The sequence below is a fragment of the Herpailurus yagouaroundi genome, unplaced genomic scaffold, assembly GCF_014898765.1.
Source record: "Herpailurus yagouaroundi ecotype Mexico unplaced genomic scaffold, PumYag 28, whole genome shotgun sequence".
Classification (NCBI taxonomy): Eukaryota; Metazoa; Chordata; class Mammalia; order Carnivora; family Felidae; genus Herpailurus; species Herpailurus yagouaroundi.
The window spans coordinates 103,966,909-103,994,503 of NW_024412376.1; the positions used below are offsets into that span (position 1 = coordinate 103,966,909).

A 27,595-nucleotide genomic window follows, 5' to 3' on the forward strand; every position below is an offset into this window, starting at 1 on the left:
ATTAATTTAAAAAACAAAAAACAAAAAACTAAAACAAAACAAAACTATACCTTGTGACCAAGTGGGATTTATCCTAGGAACGCAAGGTTAATTCAACATGTGAAAATCAATCATGTGATAAAACATATTAATTAAAAAACACATGATCATTTCAATACAGAAAATATTTTTGAAAAAATATACCACTTCATGATAACAGTCAACAAACTAGGATAGAAAAGAACTTCCGCAATGTGATAAAGGGCATCTACCAAAACCCACAGCTAACATCATACTTGCTGATGAAAAACTGAAAGCTTTCCACCTGCAATGAGAAGCAAGACATGAATGTTTGCTTTTATCACTTCTATTCAATATTGCATAGGAGATTTTAGCTAAATTAATTTAGTTAAGAAAAATAAAAGACCATTCAAATTGAAAAAGAAGTAAAATGATCTCTATTTGTAGATAACATGATCTTGTACATAGAAAAGCCTGAAAATTCCACATACAAAAAACTATCGAAGCTAATAAACAAGTTTAGCAGGTTACGGGATACAAGATTATAATTGCAAAAACAACTGTATTTCTATACACTAGCAATGAACAATCTAATAAATCAAGAAAATAGTTCCACTGACAATAGCATCAAAATAGTAAGATGCTAATAAATTTAACAAAACAGATGAAAGATTTCCGTACCGAAAACCATAAAATATCACAAAGAAATTTAAAACCTAATAAATGGAAAAGCATCTCTCATTTCATGGACTGAAATAATGAAATAAGGTGGTTAATACTCTTCAAATGTTCCCCAAATCCTCATTAAAAAAAAAAAAAAAGAAACAAAACAAAAAAAACCGGTAAACCTCCACTGTCCCTACCAGATCCCTTTTTTTGCAGAACGGGACAGGCTAATCCTAAAATTTATATAAAAATGAAAAGGATCTGAAATAGGTAAAATGACTCTTGAAAACAACAAAGTGAAGGACTCCCATTTCCCAATTTTAAAGCTACCAACAAAGCTACAGCAATCAAGACATCTTGGTACTGGCATAAGGATAGACATACAAATCAATGGAATAGAATTGAGAGCCTAGAAATAAGCCCATATATTTATGGTTGACTGATTTTCAACAACTGAGAACACAATTCAATGAGGAAAGAATAGTCTTTTCAACAAATGGTGCTAGGACAATTCAATAGTCCCATAAAGGAATGAAGTTGGACCTCTACTTTACATCATATATGCAAAATCTAATTCAAAATGGATGAAAGACCTAAACGTAAGAAGAAAAATTATAAAACTCTTAGAAGAAAACATAGGTATAAATCTTTATGACCCTGGATCAGGCAACATTTTTTAGACATGACACCAAAAACACAATCAAATGAAAAATTGAAATTCATTAAAATGTGAAACTTTTATGCTTCAAAGAACACTGTTAAGAAAGTGAAAATATAATCCAAAGAATGGAAGAAGATATTTATAAATCCTATATCTGATACAGATCTTGTATCCAGAATCTATGAAGATCTCTTACCCTTGAGGAATTTCTTCAAAGATACACAAATGGCCAATAAGCACATGAAAAGATGCTTGACATCTTTAGTCATTAGAGAAATGCAAATCAAAACCAAAATGAGATACCTTCTCACACCCACTAGGATGGCTGTAATCAAAAAGACAGACAACATCCAATAGGATGTGGAAAGACTGGAAACATTCAGAAATTACTGATGAAAATGTAAAATGGCACAGTCACTGTAGAAAACACTGGCAGTTCCTCAAAAGGTTAAACATGGAGTTACCACATGGCCCAGTAATTCTAGTCCCAAAAATACACTCAGAAGAAGTGAAAATGTATATTCCCACAGAAACTCTTACACAAATATTCATAATAGCATTATTCACAATAGCCAAAAATTAGAAACAACCCATATCCATTTACTGATAAATGAATAAACAAAATGTGGTATTACCCATATAATGTAGTATTATTCAGCCATAAAAAAAATGAATGATATATGGATGCATGCTAAAATACGGATGAAACTTGAAAATATGCTAAGTGAAAGAAGCCAGACACAAAAGCCACATGTTTCATTTAAATGAAATGCTCAGAATAGGAAAATCCGTAAAGAAAACAAAAAGATTATTAACTGCAAGGGTTTGGAGCGAGGAAAGAGGAACAGGAAGTGACTACTAATGAATACTGGGCTTCTTTCTAGGTTTATAAAATTTCTAAAATTAGATAGTGGTGGTGGGCTCAAATATACTGAATATATTGAAAATTATTAAAGTGTACACTTTAAATTGAATTGAAATAACAAGTGTTGGCAAGGATGTGAACAAAAGGGAACCCTCATGCACTGTGTGTGGTAATGTAAATTGGTGCAACCACTGTGGAAAGCAGTATGGAACATCTCAAAATTTACAAATAGATATACCATATAATCCAGGAATTCAACTATTGGCTACTTCCCCAATGAAAACGAAAACACTAATTTGAAAAGATATGTACACCCCTATGTTTAATGCAGCATTATTTACAACACCCAAGATATGGAAATAACCCAAGCATCCATCAATAGATGAATGGATAAAAAAAAAATGTGATACACACACACACACACACACACACACACACGCGCGCGCACACACACAATGAAATATTACTCAGTCATAAAAAAGAATGGAATCTTGTCATTTGTGACAACATGGATGGACCCAGAGGGTATGATGCTAAGTGAAATAAGCCAGACAAAGGAAGACAAATACCATAAAACTTCACTTACATGTGGAATCTAAACAACAAAACAAACAAACAGATCCTTAAATATAGAAAACAAACCAGTGGTTGCCAGAGAAGTGGGTGGGAAGATAAACAATTTAAAGGGGATTAAAAAGGGGCGCCTGGATGGCGCAGTTGGTTAAGCGTCCGACTTCTGCCAGGTCACGATCTCGCGGTCCGTAAGTTCGAGCCCCGTGTCAGGCTCTGGGCCGATGGCTCAGAGCCTGGAGCCTGTTTCCGACTCTGTGTCTCCCTCTCTCTCTGCCCCTCCCCCGTTCATGCTCTCTGTCCCAAAAATAAATAAACGTTGAAAAAAAATTTAAATAAAAACAGCTCTATCTCAAAGTTTTGAAGGGAGTTGTACTTTAAGTCATACTGATTTAAAATATTAACATGAGGGGTGCCTGGGTGGCTCAGTTGGTTGAGCATCCGACTTCAGCTCAGGTCACGATCTCACACTCCGTGAGTTCAAACCCCATGTCAGGCTCTGTGCTGACAGCTCGGAGCCTGGAGCCTGCTTCAGATTCTGTGTCTCCCCACCCCCCCCCCACCCCGCCCCTCCCCTGCCCATGCTCTGTCTCTCTCTGTCTCAAAAATAAATAAAAACATTAAAATTTTTTAAAAAATAATAAATAAACATGAAATGATCATAGAGGGCAAAACCCATTTTTTAGAACACTTGGAAATTAAGCTACCTTGACACTAAACAACTTGCAGACATAACTATATTCCAGTATTTAGTTCATTAAAGCAGAGTTAAAATCACACATAACAGTTTAGCAAACAAAAACCACTAAAACTATGTGCATGAGGAAGTTACAAAGCGTGGTAATTCTACATTGAATCCACATAAGATAAACTTTTCTTAAGTCACCAAAGATATACAGTGTACTGTACAGGATATTGTTAACTCTTCTTGGCACTATCCTTTATCACTATACTGGCCCCAACATGTTGATGCTAGCGTGCACTTTGTATAACAATCTCAAGTGTGCCAAATAAACACAGTGCCTTCTGTAATTACTTCAGAAGGGAGAGGAGAGGACTACTGAGAAAAATCGCAACACAGAGCCAAAGTATCAGCACAGAGACAGTATCTATTACTTCAAGGCTTGATACCAAAACCTTGGCTCAGAAAACAGATACGTATTTAAATATTCTGTGTAAGACTAAGAAAAGCACACTCTACAATGTTTCAAATCAGTTTATCTTGATGTTACCAAATACAAACAAGACTTAAATTGAATAGCTTGTGAAACTCCTCCTTTTCAAAGACTGTTCAAGTCTATTTCCTGATTAATAAGGTTTGTCAAGCAGAGTAGAGTTTATCTTTCTCACCAACATCCATGATTCCCTAGGCTTAATAATCCATTGACTATATTTGTATGTATCATAATAATGGAAAACCATCCAATATCACTACCCAACTCACTGCTTTCTAACTACTTGGCTAGTCCCTTGGGAAAATGATGGGCGCCTGCTTTCAGCCTGAGATAACCAGCAGGGACCCCCAACCACAACGGGGCCACTTTGAGGACTGAGAGGGAATCATCTTGGCATGCCTGTAACCCATCTGTGGCTTACTGGTATGACCACAGAACATCAGTAAAGAAGAATTTGGTCAAACTCTTCTGATACTCACAGATAACCCTAGACACAGTCTTACAAACTTCTTATGTACCTTTGATCAAAAAGGCAATCATACTAAGAAAAAAATGTACATAAAATTCTTTAAACACACACACACACACACACACACACACACACACACACACACACACATATTTGAATCAGTACAAGAATCTCCACCAAAAAAACCAGTATGCAACTCTCATTAGATTCCCAAAAAATATGCAATTCAAAAAAAAAGTTAAATTTTTACTACTTCTATTGAAATATGCACCAAACAGAACATTTTCCAAATTCTGGTCCTTAAATTGTCTATGTAATTGGCTTCCACATTAAATTTGGCAACACAAGAGAAAGTTCTCTAGACAATTAGAAGTCTCTATCAAAATATATCAAAATAAAATAATTTAATAATGTTTATCATTGATATTTTTACCTGTTAGAATGGTCTATAAAGACATTTAAAATTTCAGACAGAACAAGTACCATTTAAAACATAACAAAACTGGGGAGCCTGGGTGGTTCAGTAGGTTAGGTGCCTGACTCGGTTTCGGCTCAGGTCATGATCTCACAATTCATGAGTTTGAGCCCCACAGAGGGCTCTGTGCTGACAGCACAGAAGCTGCTTGGGATTCTCTGTCTCCCTCTCTCTCTGCCCCTCCCCTGCTCTCTCTCTCTCTCTCTCTCTCTCTCTCTCTGCTCTCTCAAAAATAAACATTTAAAAATATATATGTAACAAAACAAGCTTTGTCTTAAAAGCATTGATACCCAGATTTTAGTTAGCTCATTCAGCTTGTGGACCTTTAAGACATGCAGGTTTACATGTCTTAAATATATTACACTTGAGGGTTGCCTGGGTGACTCAGTTAGTTAAGTGTCTAACTCTTAATTTCAGTTCAGATCATGACCTCGTAGTTCATGGGATCAAGCCCCAGGTTGGGGCACACAGCCTGCCTGGGATTCTCTCTCTGCCTCCAATAAATAAACATTTTTAAAAAACATATTTTACTTGAAAGAACAGGATAGCCATCATATGCACTTTTTGGTCGATAAGGACTACAGTGAAACCCTTGGGTAAGAGAATTCCAGGCACCCAATGGAACTTCCCTAAAAATATCGCCCATTTGAAGTGATCTGTTCAGAGACTTCTGTAAGAAACAGTTATACCTCTAAAAGAACAAAATCATAGCTTTTCTAAGAACAAATTCTTTTCAGAGTAAAATAATGTATAGATATGCAATAGAAGGAAAGCTAAGAAAAGAAAAACCAGTTATTTCCTCCCTTGGTAAAGGTTTTACGTATGCTACCAATACTTCTAAAATTATTCCCATAACCTAAAAAATATTTAATGGGCTGTCCCCTTTGACTTTAAAGAAGCCATGTAATAAAGATAAGAAAGCCTCTGAAACAGTAAAATCAAGTTTCTCATAGACACCCAGTAAGTCCCCTTTTCCTTTGTTTCTTTCAACCAAAATCTTAAAGACTTCTTATAATTCTCACATTTATGAGTTTGTTTTTCTTTAGTGACCTGACTTAGCTGCATTTGGAAAACCAGTTCTTTAAAAACATACCAGATTGCAAGATCTTCCTAAATAGAGTCCATGGTCTTTTTATATCTTTGATTCCTCAGGCCTAATAAGAATATATTACTAATTAGGGGCAACCGAGTGGCTCAGTCAGTTAAGCAAGATCAATCATGATCTCGCGGTTTGTGAGGGTTTCTGAGCCCTACATCGGGCTCTGTGCTAATAGCTTGGAGCCTGGAGCCTGCTTCACATTCTGTGTCTCCCTCTCTCTGTCCCTCCCCTGCTCACTCTCTGTCTCTTTCTCTTAAAAATAAACATTAAAAAAAAAAAAAGGAATATATTCCCAATTAAAAGCAAATTATCTTCTCCAAAAATCATTAAAAAAATAGAATTTTTTTACATGAGAAGGTCAGTCCATTTACAATATAATATAAAGCATATGAGACTAAGCTTACAAAGTTACAGGACCCAAATGAAGAAAAACTTCACTGAGAAACATTTTTAATATAATGGAGAGACATGCCATGTTCCTGGAAAGAAATACTCAATACTGTCAATATGTCAATCATACCCCCACCTACAATCCCAAGTTAATTTAGAGTTTTCACATAATACCAATCAAAATTCCAAACTGCAGAATGATATGGAGTGCTTATTAAACCTGAAGTTTTCTGAACTTTTCTCTAAACCTAGGATTAATTCTCTGTGATTAAGTCCAGGAATCTGTTCAATAAGTACCCCAGTCGAAGTATGAGAACCTTTGCATTAGTGCTGCTATCTACTAATATCTGTTCTGAAGGCCATTAATAAAGCAGATACAGACAATCCCCAACTTTAATGATTCAACTCAACAGTTTTTCAACTTTACAATGGTGGAAAAGCAATGTGCATTCAGTAGAAGTATACATGAGATTGTGAATTCTGAACTTTCCCCGGGCTAGTGTATGTGGAACAATACTCTCGTGATGCTGGCAGTGGGCAGCAAGCCATAGCTCCCAGCCAGCCCATGCAATAACAAGGGTAAACAACTGATACACTTACAACCATCCTGTATCAATACACCATTCTTTTTTCACTTTCAGTACAGTATTCAATAAATTACATAACATTCGACATTATAAAATAGGTTTTGTGTAGATGATTTTGCCCAACTATAGGCTCATGTTTAAGTGTTCTGAACACATTTAAGGTAGGCTAGGCAAAGCTATGATGTTCAGGAGGATAGGCATATCAAATACATTTCTGACATATTTTCACTCATGATGGGTTTATCGGGACGTAACCCCACTGTAGGTCGAGGCTGTGTTCATGAACTGCTCTGATCACTTTTGGGGTATTTTTTTCTCCCCCCGTTAGGAGACAGTCGAAAGGAGAATGTGACTTGTGGCAACAGCAACACTGGCATCGCTGGAAAGCTTACAAAACACAGAACCTCAGGCCCCACCCAGAAGTACTGAGTAAGACTCTGTAGTTTCATAAATCCCCAGGGGATTTATATACGTATTAGTTTGATAACCAGTGTGTTAGAGAGTAAGACTCTCCAAAATTAAAATGTTTTAAAAAATTAATATATATAAAACCAGCCATTCAAGTGAAGAAAGGGACATTCATATTCCTCTTGGGTTTCCCTGCTCTAACGCCAGTCCCCTAAGTGCCTTCATCACAAGTCCCATTGACAAGACTGGGATGAAGTCACTATCTTTTGACTTTCCTTTATTTCCAGTGAGGACATCTCTCCCCCATCCACATTTTCTTTCCTATAGTGGAAAAGACAGATTTTAGAATTAATGTTTTGTTTTGTTTTTCAGAACGGAGTTAACTACTTTTTTCTCCCTTTCTTACATCTCAAGACTCCTCCATTCATAAATCCAAAGCCTGGGTATTACGGTCTCAATCATCTCTCACTCATTCCACAAGTTAGTTCTCATCAGAATATCAGAAATCAAAAGCACCAAATTTTAGCCAATTCTTATATATTGCTATTAAATTTGTCTTTTCTCCCCAGATTGAGCATTATGCTAACCTCTTCTTGGGACTCCTTGGCCTTATGACTATTAAGTACAGAAACCTACATCTTCAACTTTTCCAAGTTCCCCTTAATAGGGTCTTAAACTCTGCAACTCCACACCCATCATCTGCTTTCTCAGACTGCCTCCAATGCCCTCTTCACGCAACTACCATACTCAGACATCTCACCCAAACTGCAATTAGTTAACCATCAGATAGAGACTATTCCTTGCCCCCCCCCCCCCAACAAATGTTAATAAGTGGCTGTGCAAGCCTCTGGAACACATTTTAAGTAGGACACTGTATGTGTGAGTTTACAGTCTCTGGGGGTAGAAAGACAAAAATAAATGATTGTGGCACATTTTGATGAATAATATAAAATGGGCAATTATAACTGAGGTACAAAGGGTTGAAATGAAATAATCATATTTGAAATGACTTCAATCCAGCATTCTTTTTTCACTTAAGTGGGCCCTGAAATTTCATTGTTTCACGAAGACTTTCTTGATGATTACTGACAACATTAACATAAACAGTATCACATATCTAACTCAAGGAAAATGTGCAACCATTTAATTCACTTATCCAATTCAGTGATTATTTCTATCATCCCCCTTATGATTATGGGAAAAGAGTAAGCAAGCATCCTATAACTTCATGTATTACCACTTTATTTTAATACATGCTTAATATTTTATTTTCAACCTCTATGAATGCTCAAGTTAATAAATGTCCTCATTCGATGAAATGTATGGATTGTGTTCCCCACATGAAATGTATGGATTGTGCTCTGACAGTTTATATCTACACTTTGGCAGAATATTTTCCCACACAAACAATCCTAATTGATAATTAGGTTTCTCAGGTAAACCTGCAGTCTAGTATTTATAGTACTGTAATACCTTAATGACTCTCTACGAAAACATTTCTGTGTGAACATTCATTCAGAGTTCCAACGTGAGAAGCCAAGAATGCATCTCACTACACCCTTAGTACCACAGGTTTTGCCCAGCCTACCAAACACTGAGAAAGAGATTCCGCCCCCCCCACCCCCCCTCCCACCTCCTCCACCCCCCCATCCCCCCCCCATCCAAGCCACTAGCAGTACCCAAGTAACTACAACGCAGCAACTCAAATAAGTTGTCTCCAGTTCCTATCTTCACTTTAGTCATGTGCCTGCCCTTTGAGAATACAATGAAAGCCATAATCCCTCACCTAAGAAAAACACACATGGATATCAATGAACCCCAGGTGAACTACCCCAACTGCAAAGTATAGAGTCCACACAATAAACTGTAAGCTACAGACCAATACTATCCAATATATGTCCAATAAAATGTAAGCCACATATGCTATTTTAAATGTTCTAGTAGCTACATTCAAAAGGACAAAAACAGTGGCTTTTTAATACTACATTTTATTTAACTCAATGTATCCAAAATACTATTATTTCAACATGTAAGCAATATTATAATATTAATCTTTTATAGTCTTTTTTTCACATTAAGGCTCTGAACTCCCATGTGTATTTCACATCTACGATGCATTTCATTTCACCCTGGCCACATTACAAGTGGCAGCCACATGTAGCTAGTGGATTCTGTATTAGACAATTTTGCTAGTTATACATTATCCAGCAATTCTTAAGCCCTTTGGTCTCAGAATCCTGTTACAGACATAAAAATTATTGAAGAGCCCAGAGAGCTTTTGCTCATGTGGGTTATATCAATCCATATTTACCATATTAGAAATTAAAAAGAATTTTTAATCTTTATTCATTCAAAATAATAAACATATTACTTGTCAACATAAATAACATTTTTATGAAAACAGCTGTATTTTTCAAAACATAAATTTACAGAGAAAAATGGCAATGCTTTACATTTTTGTAAAGTTCTTTAATATTTGCCTCAGAATACTGCTGGATTCTCATAACTGTTTCTCAGTAAATCTCCTGTGATATGTTGTTTTGGCCTAATGAAGCATCTGAACAAAATCTAGCCTCACATAGAGAGGGAAAGATGAAAAACATCTTAATAGAATTTTCAAATAACTATGGATATTCTTCTTTGCTATTACAGCAAAACATGACAATTAGTAGTATCTTCAAGGTTAGTTGCAAGTATCAAAAACTGCATCACTGATTTTCTTGCACTGTTAAACTAAAATCTAATGGTCAGTCTTGTACTAGGTTACTTATAACATCATACATACATTTGAAAAATATCAGTTCATTGAGGTAAGGAGATCTTCCATTACACCTTTATTTTTTTCAAAAAAAAATCACATTTCTTAATATTATCACCTATCTCCTAAGAAAAGCCTAATTAATGGGAAGCTGTCAAGTTCACAATGGTAAATACAATTTCCCAAAATTCTAATTTTCTTTTGGAAGCAGAAAGTCCATCATTAATGTATCTGTCAGGTGTCTTCCTTGATGTGACAGCCTTACTTAATAGAGAAAATGTCTACCGAATACCCAAATAAATGAACCACGACCTGTCAGTCATTCTTTCACATAAAAATGGTGTTCCATGGAAAAAACAGCTAGTCCAGGGCACAACTCAAACACCCAAGTGCTCTTCCTCAATGACACCACCATACTTCATTATGCAGCAGTGCTTTATGTACACTTGCCATTTCATCACACAGTAAAAAGATGTGTACTTACAAATGGCCAACAATAAGCACATGAAAAGATGTTCAACACCACATTGAGGAAAATACAAATCAAAACTGCAATGAAATACCACTTCACACCCATTAGAATGGTTATTATAAAATTTAAAAAAAACATACAATATCAAGTTTTAGTGAGAATGTGGAGATCAAGTTTTAGTGAGAATGTGGAGAAACTGGAACCTCTGTGCATTGCTGGTGGGAATTTTTTAAAATTCAGCTACTATGGAAAACAGTACGCTGTTCCTCAAAAAATTAAACACAGAAGTATCACATTCCATTTCTGGGTATATACCAAAAAGAACTGAAAGCAGGGACTTGAGCAGCTATTTGTGTGCCCATATTCATAGAAGGGTTATTCACAATAGCCAAAAACAACCCAAATGTGTCTACTGATGGATGAATAAACAATATGTGATAGACACAATGGATTGATTATTCAGACTTAAAAGGGAAATTCTGATACATGTTACAACATGGATGAGCCTTAAAGATGTTTTCCAAGTGAAATATGCCAGACACAAAAGGCCAAATATTGTTATGATTCCACTTATAAGAGGTACTTAGAATACTCAAATTCATTGAGACAGAAAGTAGAATAGTGTTTACCACAGGCTGGGAAAAAGAGGATATTAACCTACTGGTTAACAGGTACTGAATTTCAATTAGAGAAAACAAAAAAGTTCTGGAGATGGTTAGTGGTGATGGTCACATAACAATGTGAATGTACTTAATGCTACTTACTCAACTATAAACTTAAAAATGAAAAATACAGTTGGGGCTCCTGGGTGGCTCAGTTGGTTAAGTGTCCAACTCTTGGTTTCAGCTGAGGTCATCTCACAGTTCGTGGGTCCGAGCTAAGCAGAGCCTACTTGGGTTTCTCTCTCTCTGTCTCTGCCCCTCCCCTGCTCACATGCTGGCACGTGCCCATTTTCTCTCTCTCAAAAGTAAATATTTAGGGACAAAATGAAAAATATGGTCAAAATGGTAAATTTTATATTACATATATTTTACCGCAATCAAAAAAAAGATATACTTAAGGGGCCAAGATTGATAGAACTTTTACAGCTTCATCAAGGATGTTCTTAAAAGAAACTGGCATAAAAAAAAAAAAAAAAAACACTGAGTGCACATGATGGTGAAGAATACAGTGACTATCAATACAGTTTGATTTGTGTTAAGGTACTAGAAGGTTACACCACTATTGTTTTTGAACCATCAACGCAAATGTCAATACAGTGCAAAAAGCAATTACGTCCTGGTAGTATCATTAAAATTAAGTTTTTGACCTGAAAGTTCTCCTCAAAAAGCCTTGGGGATCCTTTCCCCTGGGGCCCACACACAGTATTTTGAGAACATTACTGAAGCATATTCTTTTAGAAAAGCTAAGTAATGACAGAAAAAAAGAGACACAAAAGATCACATAGTTCTGTTTTTGTTTTACCTTTTAAGATGAGAGAAATAAATGGGCCTACATGCTGAGCAGAAATGAGATATAGTTAAGTATTAAAGAACAAGTAGAGAATAGAAGAAGAACCAGGTAACTGAGAGAAAGAAACAAGATAGATTAGATAATCAGGGACACAGCCTCTAAAATTGGAAATAAAGAAGAAACAAATGTTAGGGGTAGAATGGGGGGCTAGGGGAATATACTCTGACATAAAAAAGCTCTAAGTCCTGAGGATGAAATGTACAGCATGGCAACTATAGTTAATACTGTATTCTATCTTTCAAAGTTGCTAAAGAGTAGATCTCCAAAGTTCTCATCACAAGAAAAAAAAATTATAACTATGTTAAAAGTGTATGACAGATGTTAATCAGACTTATTGTGATCATTTCACAATTTATAAAAATATGCAGTCATTACATTGTACACATGAAACTAATGTTTATGTCAATTATACCTCAACTTTTTTAAAAAAGCTCTGTTACTCAGAAAAATATAGACACTAGATATACGCTTCTTGATAACAATGGGGATAATTCCATCATTTTATGAAAAAGATTAAGAAATGTTCTTTTAATACTTATAAATCATATATCAAGAACTATTCTAACTTTTCACTTGCATGTGTATAAAAATATGCCACATGTATCACAGAAGCAATGTCATGTCATTTTTAAGAAAATTGTTGTATGATGCCATAAGCACTTATTTCTCTGCAAACACTCAGAAGTTGTGTTCCAGGTGTAAGTCTAATGCCTCTGTGCTATGATCTAATAAAATAGAAATCTGATGGAACCTTGTTCCTTATTTTAAATACATGTAGCACAAATTTGTTAAATGAAATGCAAAAAAGGGACTTGATATTACAGCACTATGCCTTAAAGCTCCATAACCTTGAACTAGGAACATAAAGAAGTAGAAGATAAGAGCTGAGCTATTTTCTTCTTTTCACTCTCTTTGTTCTCTATGAAGTCCTAGATATTGTGATGCTACATTCAACTGAAGAAGCTAAACTTACATGATTTTATACTACTTACTTTACAGTTCACAAACATTATTTCATTTACAATCAAACCCTTCTACACGGAGACAACAGCCTCATTTGGGGGAAGCTGCATTTTAAACTTCTTAAAATTAATCCTGTCATCTTAAACAACTGTTGACAACTCAAACAACTGGTTTGATGGCCTTAGGAAAAAGCAAAGGGGGAAAGCTTTAACTCAAAAAGAGGATGGGAATACCTCCTTACACCTCAGACTATGCAGACACCCATTAATAGTCCAGCTGCCTCCAGAATATTAAAAGTCCCCTAGTCCTTTACACTTGCTCGAAGTCCCTACTCCAATCAAAAGCCAGGGCCGGTATGTGCCCAGGAGTCAATTAAGGAGGCCACATGTAGTGGAAAGAGTGCTAGATTAAAGTCATGAGACCTAAATTCCTCCCTCCACAACCAACACTAACAGTGTGACTTTGGGGCCATCACTTACTCCACTTTCTCCCAGTTAAATGAGGGAACTGAAGCTACAATTACGGGAAATTTAATGAATGATTCACTAGCATTTTAAAAGAAAGACTGTGGGGCACCTGGGTGGCTCAGTCGGTTAAGCGTCCGACTTCAGCTCAAGTCACGATCTCACGGTCCATGAGTTCGAGCCCCACGTCAGGCTCTGGGCTGATGGCTCAGAGACTGGAGCCTGTTTCCGATTCTGTGTCTCTCTCTCTCTCTGCCCCTCCCCCGTTCATGCTCTGTCTCTGTCTCAAAAATAAATAAACGTTAAAAAAAATTTTTTTTTTTAATAAATAAAAGAAAGACTGTTAGTCCAATAACACCAGTTAGTATAATATTTAAGAATATTTTATAAAGGAAGCTGAGAAGGTCTTACCCTCAATTCAGATTCTTGTACACCACCCATCACCCCCCACTCCTATATTTAGCCTTCCAAAAAGTAAAAATCAATGAACTGAGCCCACAATATCCATAATGGCCCATCATAACTTTTTAAAATACATATAGCCTTTACTAACAAAAGACAGATGCTACTCTAAGGTGAGAACAAATATGAACCTTAAATCCGTAACATGAGTTTCTCATACGACAAATTTATGGACATTAGTTACATCCAACTTTGAACATTATAGCATGCAAACTCCAACATTCCTTATGGACAGAGTACTATCAGCAGAGTGACATAAACAAACACATACTTTTTTAAAAATCCATGGATATTCAACTTTTTACATCTTTTTTTAATGTTTATTTTTGAGAGAGAGTGTGCGTGCACATGCGCATGAGAGCGGGGGAGGGGCAGAGAGAGCAAGGAAGAGAAAAACTCCCAAGCAGGCTCCACTCTGTCAGTGCAGAGCCCAACGCAGGGCTTGAACCCACAAACATGAGATCATGACCTAAGCCAAAATCAAGAGTCAGATGCTTAACTGAGTGAGCCAGCCAGCACCCCAGATTTTCAACATTTCTTAAGTTCTCACTTCAGTGAGCTGAACAAAATCCATAACAGCTAGCTTCAGAATGCTTTATTTTTTTTTAATGTTTATTTATTTACTTTTGAAAGAGAGAGAGAGAAAGAGAGAGAGAACACAAGCAGGGGAGGGCAGAGAGAGGGGGAGACACAGAATTTGAGGCAAGCTCCAGGCTCTGAGCTGTCAGTGCAGAGCCCAACGTGGGGCTTGAATTCACAAACTGTGAGATCATGACCTGAGCTGAAGTTGGATGTTTAACATACTGAGCCACCTAGGTGCCCCAATATGTTTTAAAGTATATATCAGTTTGGATTGAGATCCTTAGAATTTCTCCTTTGGATTTTACTGAAAGATAAAAAATTAACAGATTTAAAAACCCAGTTAACTATTCACTGGGATTTGAACTAGGCTAGTTGGTAAGAAAGCAAAACAAAACAAAACAAAACAAAAAAAACCTTTTCAGGTCTACATTATTACTTACAACACAAGTTTACTATCTTACAAACAATCTTCTATTATTGCTCACAGAAAAGACGATTAAAAGCCTATGCACAGAGAGCATATAGCCATCCTACTTCTGGAAAAATAACTCAAAACACATGTCCTACTGATCTTGAGTCAGTGGCATCATTTTTTTGTATACAAAGAATAGACCATTAACATTCAGTAGGAGAGATTCTGCTATGCAGGCCAGAGAATGAGAAAGTGGGTCATGGCCAGTGATGCATAATCCCACTCCCCTAGTAAAGGAGTCCTGACAACATTCATTAAGCAAAATATTTTACTATATTACATGTAAGTCATTTTAATACTAGTATCTTAATGATTCCAGAATGAATAATAAAATTTAGACTAACCACTGACAATCTCATTCAAAAGAGAATACTTAAGTATGTAAAAAGCTCCAGCCAGTCTTAACAATGACCCAGCCATAAAAAATTAAGGAAAATAAGTAAACACAGCAATTAGGCAAGACAAGTGGTGTGTTAGAAACCTCTCTTCCAGAAAACCAAAGGAGGAATAGAAGAATGCTGAGTGTGATAATGATCAGTTATTAACAAAACTGCATAAAGACTCAGTTGCTACCCTCTGATCTGCTACTCCAGGCTTACAAATTCCCTAATCAAAAAGAAAACTGAATGTGTCTCTAACTAGAAAAGCACCCCCAATACCATACACACTGGTTAGAGGGGTCCCTTAGAGTAATACTCGAGTATTTTCTTCCCCAGAGCATTAAAGATATAAGATCCCCTTCTTCCTAATCTCTCATTCTCTTAAATACCAGTTGTCCCATTAAGCTTTGGTAACTATCAACCACTCAAAAGCCATAGCCAGTTGACCATCTCCAATATTGTTACTTTAAGAATCGGTATTCAGAGCACATACTTTAGGCCTGTTCAGTTTGCCCTCTCTGCCCCACAGTACTGGCTTTCTTTAAAGATGACATGGGTCAAGGGAACTCAGGCTAGAACATTTTTGAGAGTCACACTAGTAAGAAGAGCAATGCAGTATCCATAAAACAAAGATGTACTATTTGTGTAATCACTACAGAAATGAAACATGCCAGGAACCCAAAAATAAAACCGGTAGTATTTTTTTCATTTACCGAGATAATGTACCAACATTACCATCAAATATCTCTATCTACTTATTTTAGTTTCCATATAAGGACGTACCTTGAAAAACAGGGCCAACCTGCTCCTAAATACCAACTAAACTGTTGGATATGTCAAACATGGTTGTTATCCAGTTGTCTTATATGTTTAGAGGCCTTCTGGCTGCTTTTCAATTTGAAAACTAAATCTCTTACAAATGTACTGAATACCTATCATGAGTACAGCACTGCTAGAGAAAAAAAGATGAGTACAAGCCAAATCTTAATGGAACTTTAAATCTTGCAGTAAAGGAAACTTTTTATTATACGTTTTCTTGGAGTAGAGCAAAGCTGTGAAAATAAGTGCAATGTAAGCAACAGTTGCTATACAGAGCATCAAAGGAAGGCATAATAATTACACCCATTTGGTTGTGAGTAGGGTTTCATAGAAAAATAAAGACTGCAAGAAAGTAACTATATATGTAAATGTATCCTGCAAGATACATTTCAATAGTGGGGAGCCAGGTGTCTGCATTCTAGGCAATGTAACAACATAAGGTAACAAACAGGAATGAAAAAGCAAGAGCAAAGTGTAGAAAATATCAAGTGTATGTGCAGTAACACACACCTAGGTTACAGCCAGAGATTAAGACTAGAGGGGAGTTGGGGTCACACTGCAGACGGCCTCCAATCCCATGGTAACAAGTTTGTATTTCACGTGTATTCACATGGTTAGGCAAATGATCAGAAGTCCATTTCAGGAAGAAAAACTGAAAGGAATACAAGAGCTGATTTGGGAGTCGAGAGCCTACAAGGGGAAGAACAGTCTGCATGAGAAAACGTAATTCTCTGAGAAGGATTAAGGACCCAAACTAGAATTGACAGCACTGGAAACAAAAAGTAACAGACTCATCACACATCTCATGGGTAAGCTTTCTATCCAATAAAGAACTCAGAGCAAGCACTGTCATAACCCTTCCTTACACATTTTTCCAAATAAAAACCTGAAAAACATGAAAATTTCTTCACTTTCAGATGCCCTCCAAAATACACAGGTTATGAGTCACCTGAAGAACACAAACTATTAAAATAACAAAAGAACCAATTAAGGTGGCATATCCTCTGAAACTAAATAGTACTCTGAAATGCCACATGATTTTGAGTGACTGTCCCCTTATCTCAAGGTGTACTACAAAAGGCAACTTCCTAGAAAAGAATTTTTCACAATGATTAAGAAATAATGGTATACTGTGGGATAAAATTACTAATCTATACTGAAGCTTGTCAAAGAACTCAAATGCATGATTATCACACACAATCCTGTCATTATGGTCTCAATCTTAGAATTGTTCATCAGAGGAGCAATAAGGATCAGTCACATAGAATCAGAGAATGCTAAAATGGAAAAAGATGTTACAGATTCATTTTCATCCACTTCATTTTTTTTCTTGAGGAAACAGAGGTCACAGTGTCACAATGCAAATTAGTGGTGTAACAGGGAATATCAGCTGGCCCAACTCCCAGCTTTGCCTGTTTTTAATAGTTGCCTCCAAGAAGACACCAATTCAAAGATTTAATGAAATGTTAAAATACGCAAACTAGTAGCAACAACTGTTTCAAATTTTAAAATAATATTCACTGCGGGGCACCTGGCTGGCTCAGTTAAGGGTCAGACTTCGGCTCAGGTCAGGATCTCAGGGTTTGTGAGTTGGAGCCCCCACATCAGGCTCTGTGCTGACAGCTCAGAGCCTGGAGCCTGCTTCAGATTCTGTGTCTCCCTCCCTCTGCCCCTGCCCCGCTCAACTCTGTATATCTCTCTCACACAAAAATAAAAAGTAAAGACATTTGAAAATTTTAAAAATAAAACTAATATTCACTGCAAAATGCCTCTCTAAAGGCTACATCCCAAACTATGCCCTTAAACTTTACTGGAATTCTACAAGACTAGGATAAACCAAAAATTCCATAAGAAAGCATATCTGTAAAAAGCCTAACAACCACTCTCCTTCAAAGAGACGCAAATTGTTAGCAGAAATGTGCTGACTGATCTCATTTGTAAAGATGATACACACGGACAAGAGAATCTCCAAATTAACTAAATGCCCAACTATTTAAAACAGCTCAGTCATTAACCACTCAACTTCCCAACTCAAGTTTCCTAAAAATAGTAGGCTTGTGGGTAGACAAATTGTTCACCAGATGGATGGAGGTATGATAAAAGCAAGGAATAAACAGTCTCAACTCTGTGATGAAACCTTTCTGTAGCTTTGAAATTGCCACTCAAGACTCCTAATTTCAGAATTCCAAGTCAAGCCTTTAATCATTTTGATAGCTACCATATAGATTCTAATAAATGTTTATGTTCTACTTCAAGTTTTGCCCAAAAAGGAGGAAAAGAAAGGATGAAAGAGAACCAAGAGAATCTACAGGATGAGTAAAGAACACTAAAGAAGGTCCAAAATCAATCTAAGGACAAACAATAATTCCACCTTCTAGTTATGTTCCTTAATATAAACAACATCTAGTACCTTTTGTATTTTTCCCCTCCTGAAGACCCCATAATGGAAAAATGCCAACAAACATTAATTTATTTCTATTATTTTTTAAATAATCAAAGACAACCTTTCCAAACTGCTCAGCATGAGCAAGTCAATATTAACCACACAAAGCTGATGACAGCTGAAAGCAAAGAAATTTGATGTCGGTGCAATTTAGAACCATTTTTGGAGATAACATATAATTTCCACTATACTGGTTTCAAAAAATTGAAAATTGGGAATTGCTTTAGTGTATCTTGCCCTTGAATAAAACTGCCACCTCTAGAGAAAACATAGCAATTAAAATTGTAACCAAAGAGCTATCCCTATGATAACATAATTTGAAAGAGAAGCATGTGTTAGTAATGCTACAAATCACTTTCATTTCATTGTCGAAGCATACGCTGCTATTCTATATAACTGATTGAAACTTAAAAACTGTACGTGGCTAAATGCTATAAAATAATTATCTCATTAAAATAATTCAAATTTTTTACAAACATAAATGTGATACTCAATTCAGGATAAATTTAATACCTAAACTACAAGCAAGTTACTATAATTCCAAAAGCAGATTTCACTGAAAGCTTATAACCAAATCTGAACCTAAAAGTGGCCTACATTTATTGAAAGATTTGGCATGTATGGTTAGGTACTGTCACACATTATCGTGTTAATATCACACTTTACCTTTTAATCTCCATAACAAATATTAACTCCATGTTATAAAAAAGGAAGCAATGCTTCCTTGAGAGTTTAATTCAACAACAACAACAAAAACAAAATTGCTGGACAAAATACTGAAGATACAGAGATAAATAAGATCCTGCTCTCAAAAAGCTCACTGTCAAAATCAATGATACAATATAAAACAATTTCATTGAGTGCCTGGGTGGCTCAGTTAAGTGTCTGACTTAGGCTCAAGTCATAATCTCACGGATTCATGAGTTCAAGCCTCACTCAGGCTCCATGCTGACAGCTCAGAGCCTGCTTAGGATTCTCTCTCTCCCCCTCTCTCTGCCCCTCCACCACTCGTGCTCACTCTCTCTCAAAAATAATAAACATTTTGGGGCGCCTGGGTGGCGCAGTCGGTTAAGCGTCCGACTTCAGCCAGGTCACGATCTCGCGGTCTGTGAGTTCGAGCCCCGCGTCGGGCTCTGGGCTGATGGCTCAGAGCCTGGAGCCTGTTTCCGATTCTGTGTCTCCCTCTCTCTCTGCCCCTCCCCCATTCATGCTCTGTCTCTCTCTGTCCCAAAAATAAATAAACGTTGAAAAAAAAAATAATAATAAACATTTTAAAAAATAAGTAAAATTTTTAAAAATTTCATAATTGCATGTAACAATACTTTTCTTTTTTAAACTTAGCCACCTTTGTTAAATAAAGAAAAATATGTCAACAGTGAAAAATAACTATAAAGGGCCATCCAACTGTTCTTTCTTTGTTGTTTCAAGGAAGCTAACAGAAATGACACTTTGCCTTAAACTTTGTCTTCAAGTTTGTCTTCACCTGTAGGGAACTGTTGGATCACTGTATTGTACACTTGAAACTAATATAACACTATATGTTAACTATATTGGAATTAAAATTTTTAAAAATAAATCTCACATTTAAAAGAAAAAAGGTACATCTTATGCCACTATGATGTTGACTCCTTCTGTTTCTAGCTTTTGACTGATGAATAAAGCTGCTGTGAACATGCATGTGCAGGTTTCAAAACAAAACAAAACAAAACAAAGTCTTCTTTCACCAATGGAGAAAATTCAGGGTCCCCTGACCTAAGCAGAAGACCTTTGATGGGACAAGAAATAAAGAGCCCTTCACTGGTGCTTCTCAATTTGTAAATAGGTCTTAAATTCTATTGAAGAACTCCATCTGGATTCATTACAAAAAAAAAAAAAAAAGCCAAAAAATCATTTCCTTTGAAAAGAATTTGAAGGTCCATGATATGACACAGCAATCTGTGTGATTCAAAAAGCAATTAATAGTACTTCTAGCCTCAAGAATTTTACTATCTGCTAGGGGAAATGAGACAGGAACAATAACCACCTTAGTGTTTCCACGTGCTTCCATAATTGTATCTCAAAACAAAAGATTAAATGTGAAGAGGGAGGGGAAAAAAGCAAATAAATAGCTACAAATGTCCTCGGGAAGAAGGCAGTGATCATAACTAGCAGTCAGACAACTAGGATTACACAGGCAAAGGTAGTGATAGGCAAGATACCAGATTCAGTCACAGAACAGGGAATGGAGCATACTGTAGCTGGAGCAAAGAGTATTATCAGGAAATAGCCTGATTTTGAGCCCCACGCGTTGGGTGTAGACATTGCTAAAAAAAAAAATCTTAAAAAAAAAAAAAAAAAAAAAAAGCTAAGCATGAAGAACTGTGAGTGCCTGGCCAAACAACATGATCAAGATGACTCTCAAATTGTCCACTCCCTCCTCTTCAAGGCATCAGATTCTCCTGGTATTCTTCATAACTCTCTGGCAGCGTCTTTTTTTACTCTAAATCAGTGGTTCTCAAGGTGTGGTTTCTGGACCAGCAGCATCAGCATCAGTGAGCCAGTTGTTAGAAATGAAAATTATGGGCCTTACCCAGACATATGAAATCAAACCTTGGAGGTCAGGCTCAGCAATCTGTGGTTTACCAAGGCCTCCAAATGATTCTGATGAACACTAATGTATGAGACCAATGTTCTACCAGAGTCTTTTAGTGAGCCTTCTCCTTCTGTACTCTCTCCCTCCATTATCCTGTCCCAGGGCTTTAAATAACAGCCAAATGCTCACTTATCAAAAATACCTATCTCAGGGAAGCTGGGTGGCTCAGTAGGTTGAGCATCTGACTCTTGATTTCAGCTCAGATCATGATCTCACGGTTGGTGAGTTTCAGCCCTGCATTGGGCTCTGTGCTGGGTGTGTGGAGCCTGCTTGAGATTCTCTCTCTCTGCCCCTCCATCCCTTCTCTCTCGTGCTCTGTCTCTCAAAAATGAATAAACTTAAAAAAAAAAAAAAAAAAAAAAACTATCACTAAGCCCAGACACCTCTGCTGAGTACCAGACCATATACTCAGGATCCCACTTGACATTTATTTCCTCCAAGACATCCCAACTAAATATGTCTGGAACTCCTGGGTATCTTCCTAACCTTTTCCCCCTAAAAAAACAAACAAACAAACAAACCTGTTCCTTCTCTACTCTCCCAGAAACAAATGGTACCTCCAATCCAACAGCTGCATAAGCAAGTCATTTTTTTAAGTTCCTATAATACCCTCCCCCCAATCCAAACCATCACCAGGTATTCCCATTTAAGCACTGTAACGTTTGTCTCCATCCCCACTGCCACCATCTTAACCATCTAATCTGTATACTTCTCAACCAGTCTCTATGTAATAATCACCATGATCTTGTGAAAATACAAATCAGAGCATACCACTGCCCTAATTTGAAATTTCAATAGCTTCCCACTGCATTTTTAGATAAAATCTAAAATCCTAAAGTCCTGGATCCTGGTCACCTTTCCAACATCATCTTGGGTCCTTCCACCATCTGACTGAATCATTATACTCTGCAGCTCTGGGCATGTTTCAGTTCCTAAAACTCTTACCCACATATAGACCTCTTTCTTCATACTCCACATTACCCCCACCTTCACACCTCTGCCTTTACCTAACTTTTCTTATACTTCAGATTTCTGGTAAAATACCAAAAAAGGTCTTCCTTGACCCTCCAATATAAACTGAATTATTCTCTCACAAAAACCCTGTGCTTTCTTCTCATGACAATTATCAAAATTAACTACATTAACTTAATGACTTCTTAATATTTATCTTCTATACTAGACTGTAAATTCCGTAAGGACAAAGAAATACGTTTTATTCTCCACTGTATAAACAGTGCCTACTACAGAGCCTGACACATAAAAGGCATTTAATAGTTATGGAGTAGTAACAGTTGTCAATATTTTTATTAAATCTTCCCCTTGTGCTCTCTCTGTCCTCTCTTAGAAACTTCAACTTACAAGTTACTGGGCAGCCACAGATAATTCCTGCAAATGAATTATCATGCTTAAATCCATCATTTTCAGACTGATTTATATTGCAAAATCGATGTATTTTACCACCTTCCTGTAAAATTAACAGTAAGAATCAGTTAACACTTAGCCTAAATTAACTCACCCTAATCTAAGCAATTATCTAAGAGAGCTACTGAGCTCCTTCTACAGAATTCTGTAGTAAATTCCTGGCCTCCAATTACCTGTACTGACTGTACCAACAACCCCCATCCCCATGACAGAAAGTTGTACCCATGCAATCATATTCAAAATACCACTCGTACCCCGCCCCCATAACCTCACAATTAGATTATCTCAACAAATTATGGATAGTGTCCCAGCCTCCAGGTTCCCCATTTCTTTAAGCACTTTGTACCAAACACGTTTAGAAAAAGAAGTCCCCTACTTGAGAACCAACTTCTTCCTGTTACCAATCAACATTAAATCCTCTGACGAGCACTGAAGGCCTATGTAGGCATGTGACCAAAGAGCCAGTCCTACGTTTTAATAAAAACTTTAAAGACAATATTGAATTATATACAGTCAATATAATTGAATTATATGTGCCTGACAATTTGACACTGTTTCAAGCTAAAATTAACATATGGCTCTACCTCATTTCTAGAGGCAAAGGCTGCATTTGGTTAGCAGGTACTCCTGAAACTAAACAGTTTTTGGAAAAAAAAAAAAAAAACATGAAAATGCTCCACTATGATGATATTAGTCCTCTAAACTCTGAGCAGGAATTAAAAAGGTGCAAGGTGTCAGCATTTTCAAACATACATATACTTAGGTAGAGAGTATGATACAAAGTATATTTCAGAGAAGAAACTACTCCAACAGTTCAGTTACACCATATAAATATACCTCCAATTTAATTATTTTTAATTAAATATATAATATATAAATATACACATATATGTATAATAAACATATACATACACATGTAGTTGATTCTCATTATTTGGGAATTCCATATTCATAAATTCATGTAGTTGCTAAAATTTATCTGTATCCCAAAATCTATACAATGGCATTTTCATGATCATTTGCGGAGATGAGCACAGCAGTGACAATTTTGAGAAGGCCAGGTGGAGTCAACGTGAAGTTCTGCCTTGTTTATAAACAAGAGCACTTTTTGAGGTCTGTTTAGTGCCATGTTTTTCTCATTTTTGTGCTTTTTATTGGTGATTTCATAGTTTAAAATGGCCCCAAGCATAATGGCAAAGTATCGTCTTGTGCTCCGAAATTCAAGAAGGTTGTGATGTCCCTTACAAAGAAAATACACATTTTAGATAAGCTTCATTTTAGACATGCATTACAGTGCTGTTAGCCATGAGTTCAGTTGTAATGAGTCAACAATATATATTATATAAAGTCTTGGGGCACCTGGGTGGCACAGTCAGTTAAGCGTCCGACTTCAGCCAGGTCACGATCTCGCGGTCCATGAGTTCGAGCCCCACGTCAGGCTCTGGGCTGATGGCTCGGAGCCTGGAGCCTGTTTCCGATTCTGTGTCTCCCTCTCTCTCTGCCCCTCCCCCGTTCATGCTCTGTCTCTATCTGTCCCAAAAATAAATAAACGTTGAAAAAAAAATTTTTAAACAGAAACACACATAAAACAAGGGTATATATTGACTGGTTGACAAAGATGTTGTGAACAGAGGCCTGCAGTATCTATGCCTGTATTTCCCAAGGGCAATGGTTGAGTATTCACTAATTCACTACCCAGTGACTTTACAAAAAATACCTACTGTAAATAATAAGAATCAAATATATAAATGTGTATTACTTAGAAAGAGAGAAGGAGGGGGAATATAAGACAGAATACAAGACAGAGAGAAAGAATACCAGATTTATTGAAGACTCACACACACTGCAGAGGTCAATGTGAACAAGACGCCTATGTTTGCAGTAGCATGGCAAAAACACCTCAGAGCACAGCACCTACAGTCTTGGCCCTGTTTAAACAACATGGACCCAAAGCAAAAAAATGTAAAACCTATCACGTTTGTTTTTAGTTCTGTCTTTATTTCTACCCCTTTTCCCACTCAACAGTATACCTCTCCCCAATTAAGGTACTCCAAACTCTAATGCCTTTCCACAACCACTTGCCCTAATCTTACAGCCCAGCAAATCTATCTGTCAGTTATTGAATGATCATTCTTGAATGTGAACCAGACCTTGTGCTTAAAGATCTTGTCTAAATTGTCTAAATTATTTGGAAAGGAGACAGGGTATTAAGGATCTTACATAAGAAGAAACTGTCAGGATCAAAAAGTAAACTGAATATACGTAATTTCAGTTGTATGTGTGAACAGAAAAAAAAAAATAAACAGGGAAGAAAGCTTCCCCTCCCCTTCAGAGAAGACTAAATAAAAGTCTTAGTCCAGCAGCTGGTGTGTTAAGTGGGGGAGTCCCATCTTCCAAAAGGGATTCTTCAGCTCCTACTTTGTCCTAGCACTCAAGTATGAATTTTCCTAAGAAAAAAAATGACAAAATTTACAGCAAAAGTTAGTGGAACACTCTAACAATAACATTAGTCCTTGAATTTGGGGGGGGGGGGGTTCAGTGAGCACTCCCCCTTTGAAATTATTCATTTTTATTTTCATTTTCCAAAATTACTTAATTCTTACTGAAAATGACTTGCTTAGGGTAATGATAGGATATGTTTAGAGCAGTGATAGAAGCCACAAATCCAAAGTCTAGTTTGATTTAACATCAATGTTTTCTTTCTACTAAATAAAAAGACTGATCTGGGATTTTGTGAAATAAAGTGAGTTTAATACCACTCAAGACACACTTCAATTAGTTACTACAATTCACAGAAACAAGTACAGCATGTGAGTTAATAGCCATGTCTTCTTAAAACCCACAACTCAATCTAAGCCAACATTTGAAATCCATGTATAATAAGGAGCTAGGAAATTTTATAGCATAGTAAATCTGTCTATCAAAACCAATCACCATATATTCATTCTTTTGAGAAGCTAAGGATCCTTCTCCCACCTCTTTAAGGTTAGGCTAGGCTCATTACTAGGGGCAATGTCTTGCAAAACAATGACACTCATCCCCCAAATAATTCAAGATTTCTTTCTCTTTAAATATTTTATAGACAAAGCCTTCATATTTTTCTTTTGCACTAGTGTGCTACTGTTTATGGCATTCAAAAAACCCTAAGTGGAATCTCAGTCTACAGTCTCCAAACCACATCAACGTCTGACTTTCAGAGAGCCATAACTACTCTTTAATTTCTTTTCTCTTAACCTTGAATTGTAAAAGGGCCATGTATCAACAAATAATTTCTCCGATTTTTTTAAAGTATTCATTTTGTAATATCCAGCAATTAAAAACTCAAAGATCAAATGAAGCATGCAATAAATAAGAGAAACTATTTTCTACAAGCCAATTACACAAGAAATTCAAAACTAAAGTGCAGGACCTTATTTTTTTAATGGAGTAAACTTTCTTGTAAGCGACTTGGAACCGTTGACATAGCCTGGTAAAGATAATGAAGGACCGAGCGCAAAACTTCACAACTGAAAGTTAACCTGCTTTCTGACCACCCTTTAAAGTACTATCAAAGAGACATATTGAAAGGGTATGAATAGTATCCTGATAAAGATACTAAAAAACAAGGACAAATGGACTTCAAGTTTACCTGCTCCCCCAAAGCAACCTACTAACTGAATTTGGGGCAAAGTATCACTCCAACACACGCACACACGCACCACATAGAAATAAATTGTCTTTCAACCGAAGACTGAGCAGAAGCAAACCCAGCTCCACACCAGGGGCTGCAGGGTCCTGTACCCTGGGGCGCGGGTGGAGACTTGGAGATAGCAACGCACTACTCCCGCCCAAGCCTCGGCTGGCAGAACAGAGCCTCGATCCTGCACGATCTGACCCTCTAATGAGTCACTGGTCCAATCATGACACCACATCACTCACTAGGACGTTTTCTATTTATTTCCTCGCGTCAAGGAGGGCTGAAAATGACTCGAACTCGTAATGAGAGAACTGTACCCTGGTCAGAGCTGCCAGCAGCGAGAAAAGCCGGTTTCAGAGCAAAAAGCCCGAGCTACTTTTTAAGAGCCCCTGCTGGCATAGCACAGGAGGCAGAACCGACAAGAGTAAACCAAGAGGGCGAGGAAAGAGGCAGGCGAGGACCGGGAGAAGCCACCGCCACACCCCAGCCCTCCCTCACCTGCCTGCCCGAGCCTCCCCAGGCGCCCGTACCTTCGGCCAGCGACTCCTCCAGGGTGACCTGGTAGCGGCCGACCGAGAACACCCGGACACCCACGGACGAGCTACCGGAGCTGGAGCCGGCCCCGACCCCGCCGGCCGCGCCACCCGCCGCTCCGCCGCCGCCGCCACCGCCCTCCGACTTGGGCATTCGAGAGAACTTCTTCATGGTCCCGCCGGCGCGCTGGAGGGCGCGGGGTTCGCGCAAGGGCGAGCGAGAGAGCGAGTCCTCTGCCCGGCGCGCGGCCGGTCGTCCGCGAGGGGTCGCCGCCCCTCGCCCGTCCGACCGTCCGTGCGCGCTGCGGCCCGCCAAGCCTCACATCCCGCGCTCCCCCAGCGCACTGCCCCTACCCCGCCGCCCGCTCCGCGGCTCCGCTGCAGCTGCCGGGCTCCCGCAGAGGGCGGTGGAGAGGGCGGGGACGGGGCGGGGCGCGAGGGGGCGGGGCCGAATGCGGGGGCGATGCCGCCGCCTCCGCGAGAACCCCGGGCTCCCAAGCAGCCTCGCTGAGCGTCGGGAGCGCGAGCCCGGGAGGGGGGCGCCAGGGAGGTAGGTGGGGAAGGGGGCGGGGCGGCCGGCCCCTCCGCCGAGTGGGCTGGACCTTTCCGGCCGCACACCCTCAAGACTTCAGCCAGCGGC

The 27,595-nt window shown here is 37.9% G+C and overlaps 1 protein-coding gene across 3 annotated transcripts in view; it reads right to left on the reverse strand.

The window, feature by feature from the left end:
* BMP2K (BMP2 inducible kinase) overlaps nt 1-27,318 on the reverse strand; it is a 124,126-nt gene extending 96,808 nt beyond the window's left edge. For 2 of the 3 annotated variants that reach the window (XM_040480328.1, XM_040480321.1), the window contains exon 1: nt 26,953-27,314. In XM_040480328.1, coding sequence (XP_040336262.1) covers nt 26,953-27,127 — 175 coding nt within the window. In that variant the 5' untranslated portion in view covers nt 27,128-27,314. Of the gene's footprint in view, nt 1-26,952 lie in introns of all 3 variants that reach the window. The other variant, XM_040480335.1, reaches the window with a different exon arrangement.
* Nucleotides 27,319-27,595: the final 277 nt, after the last annotated feature.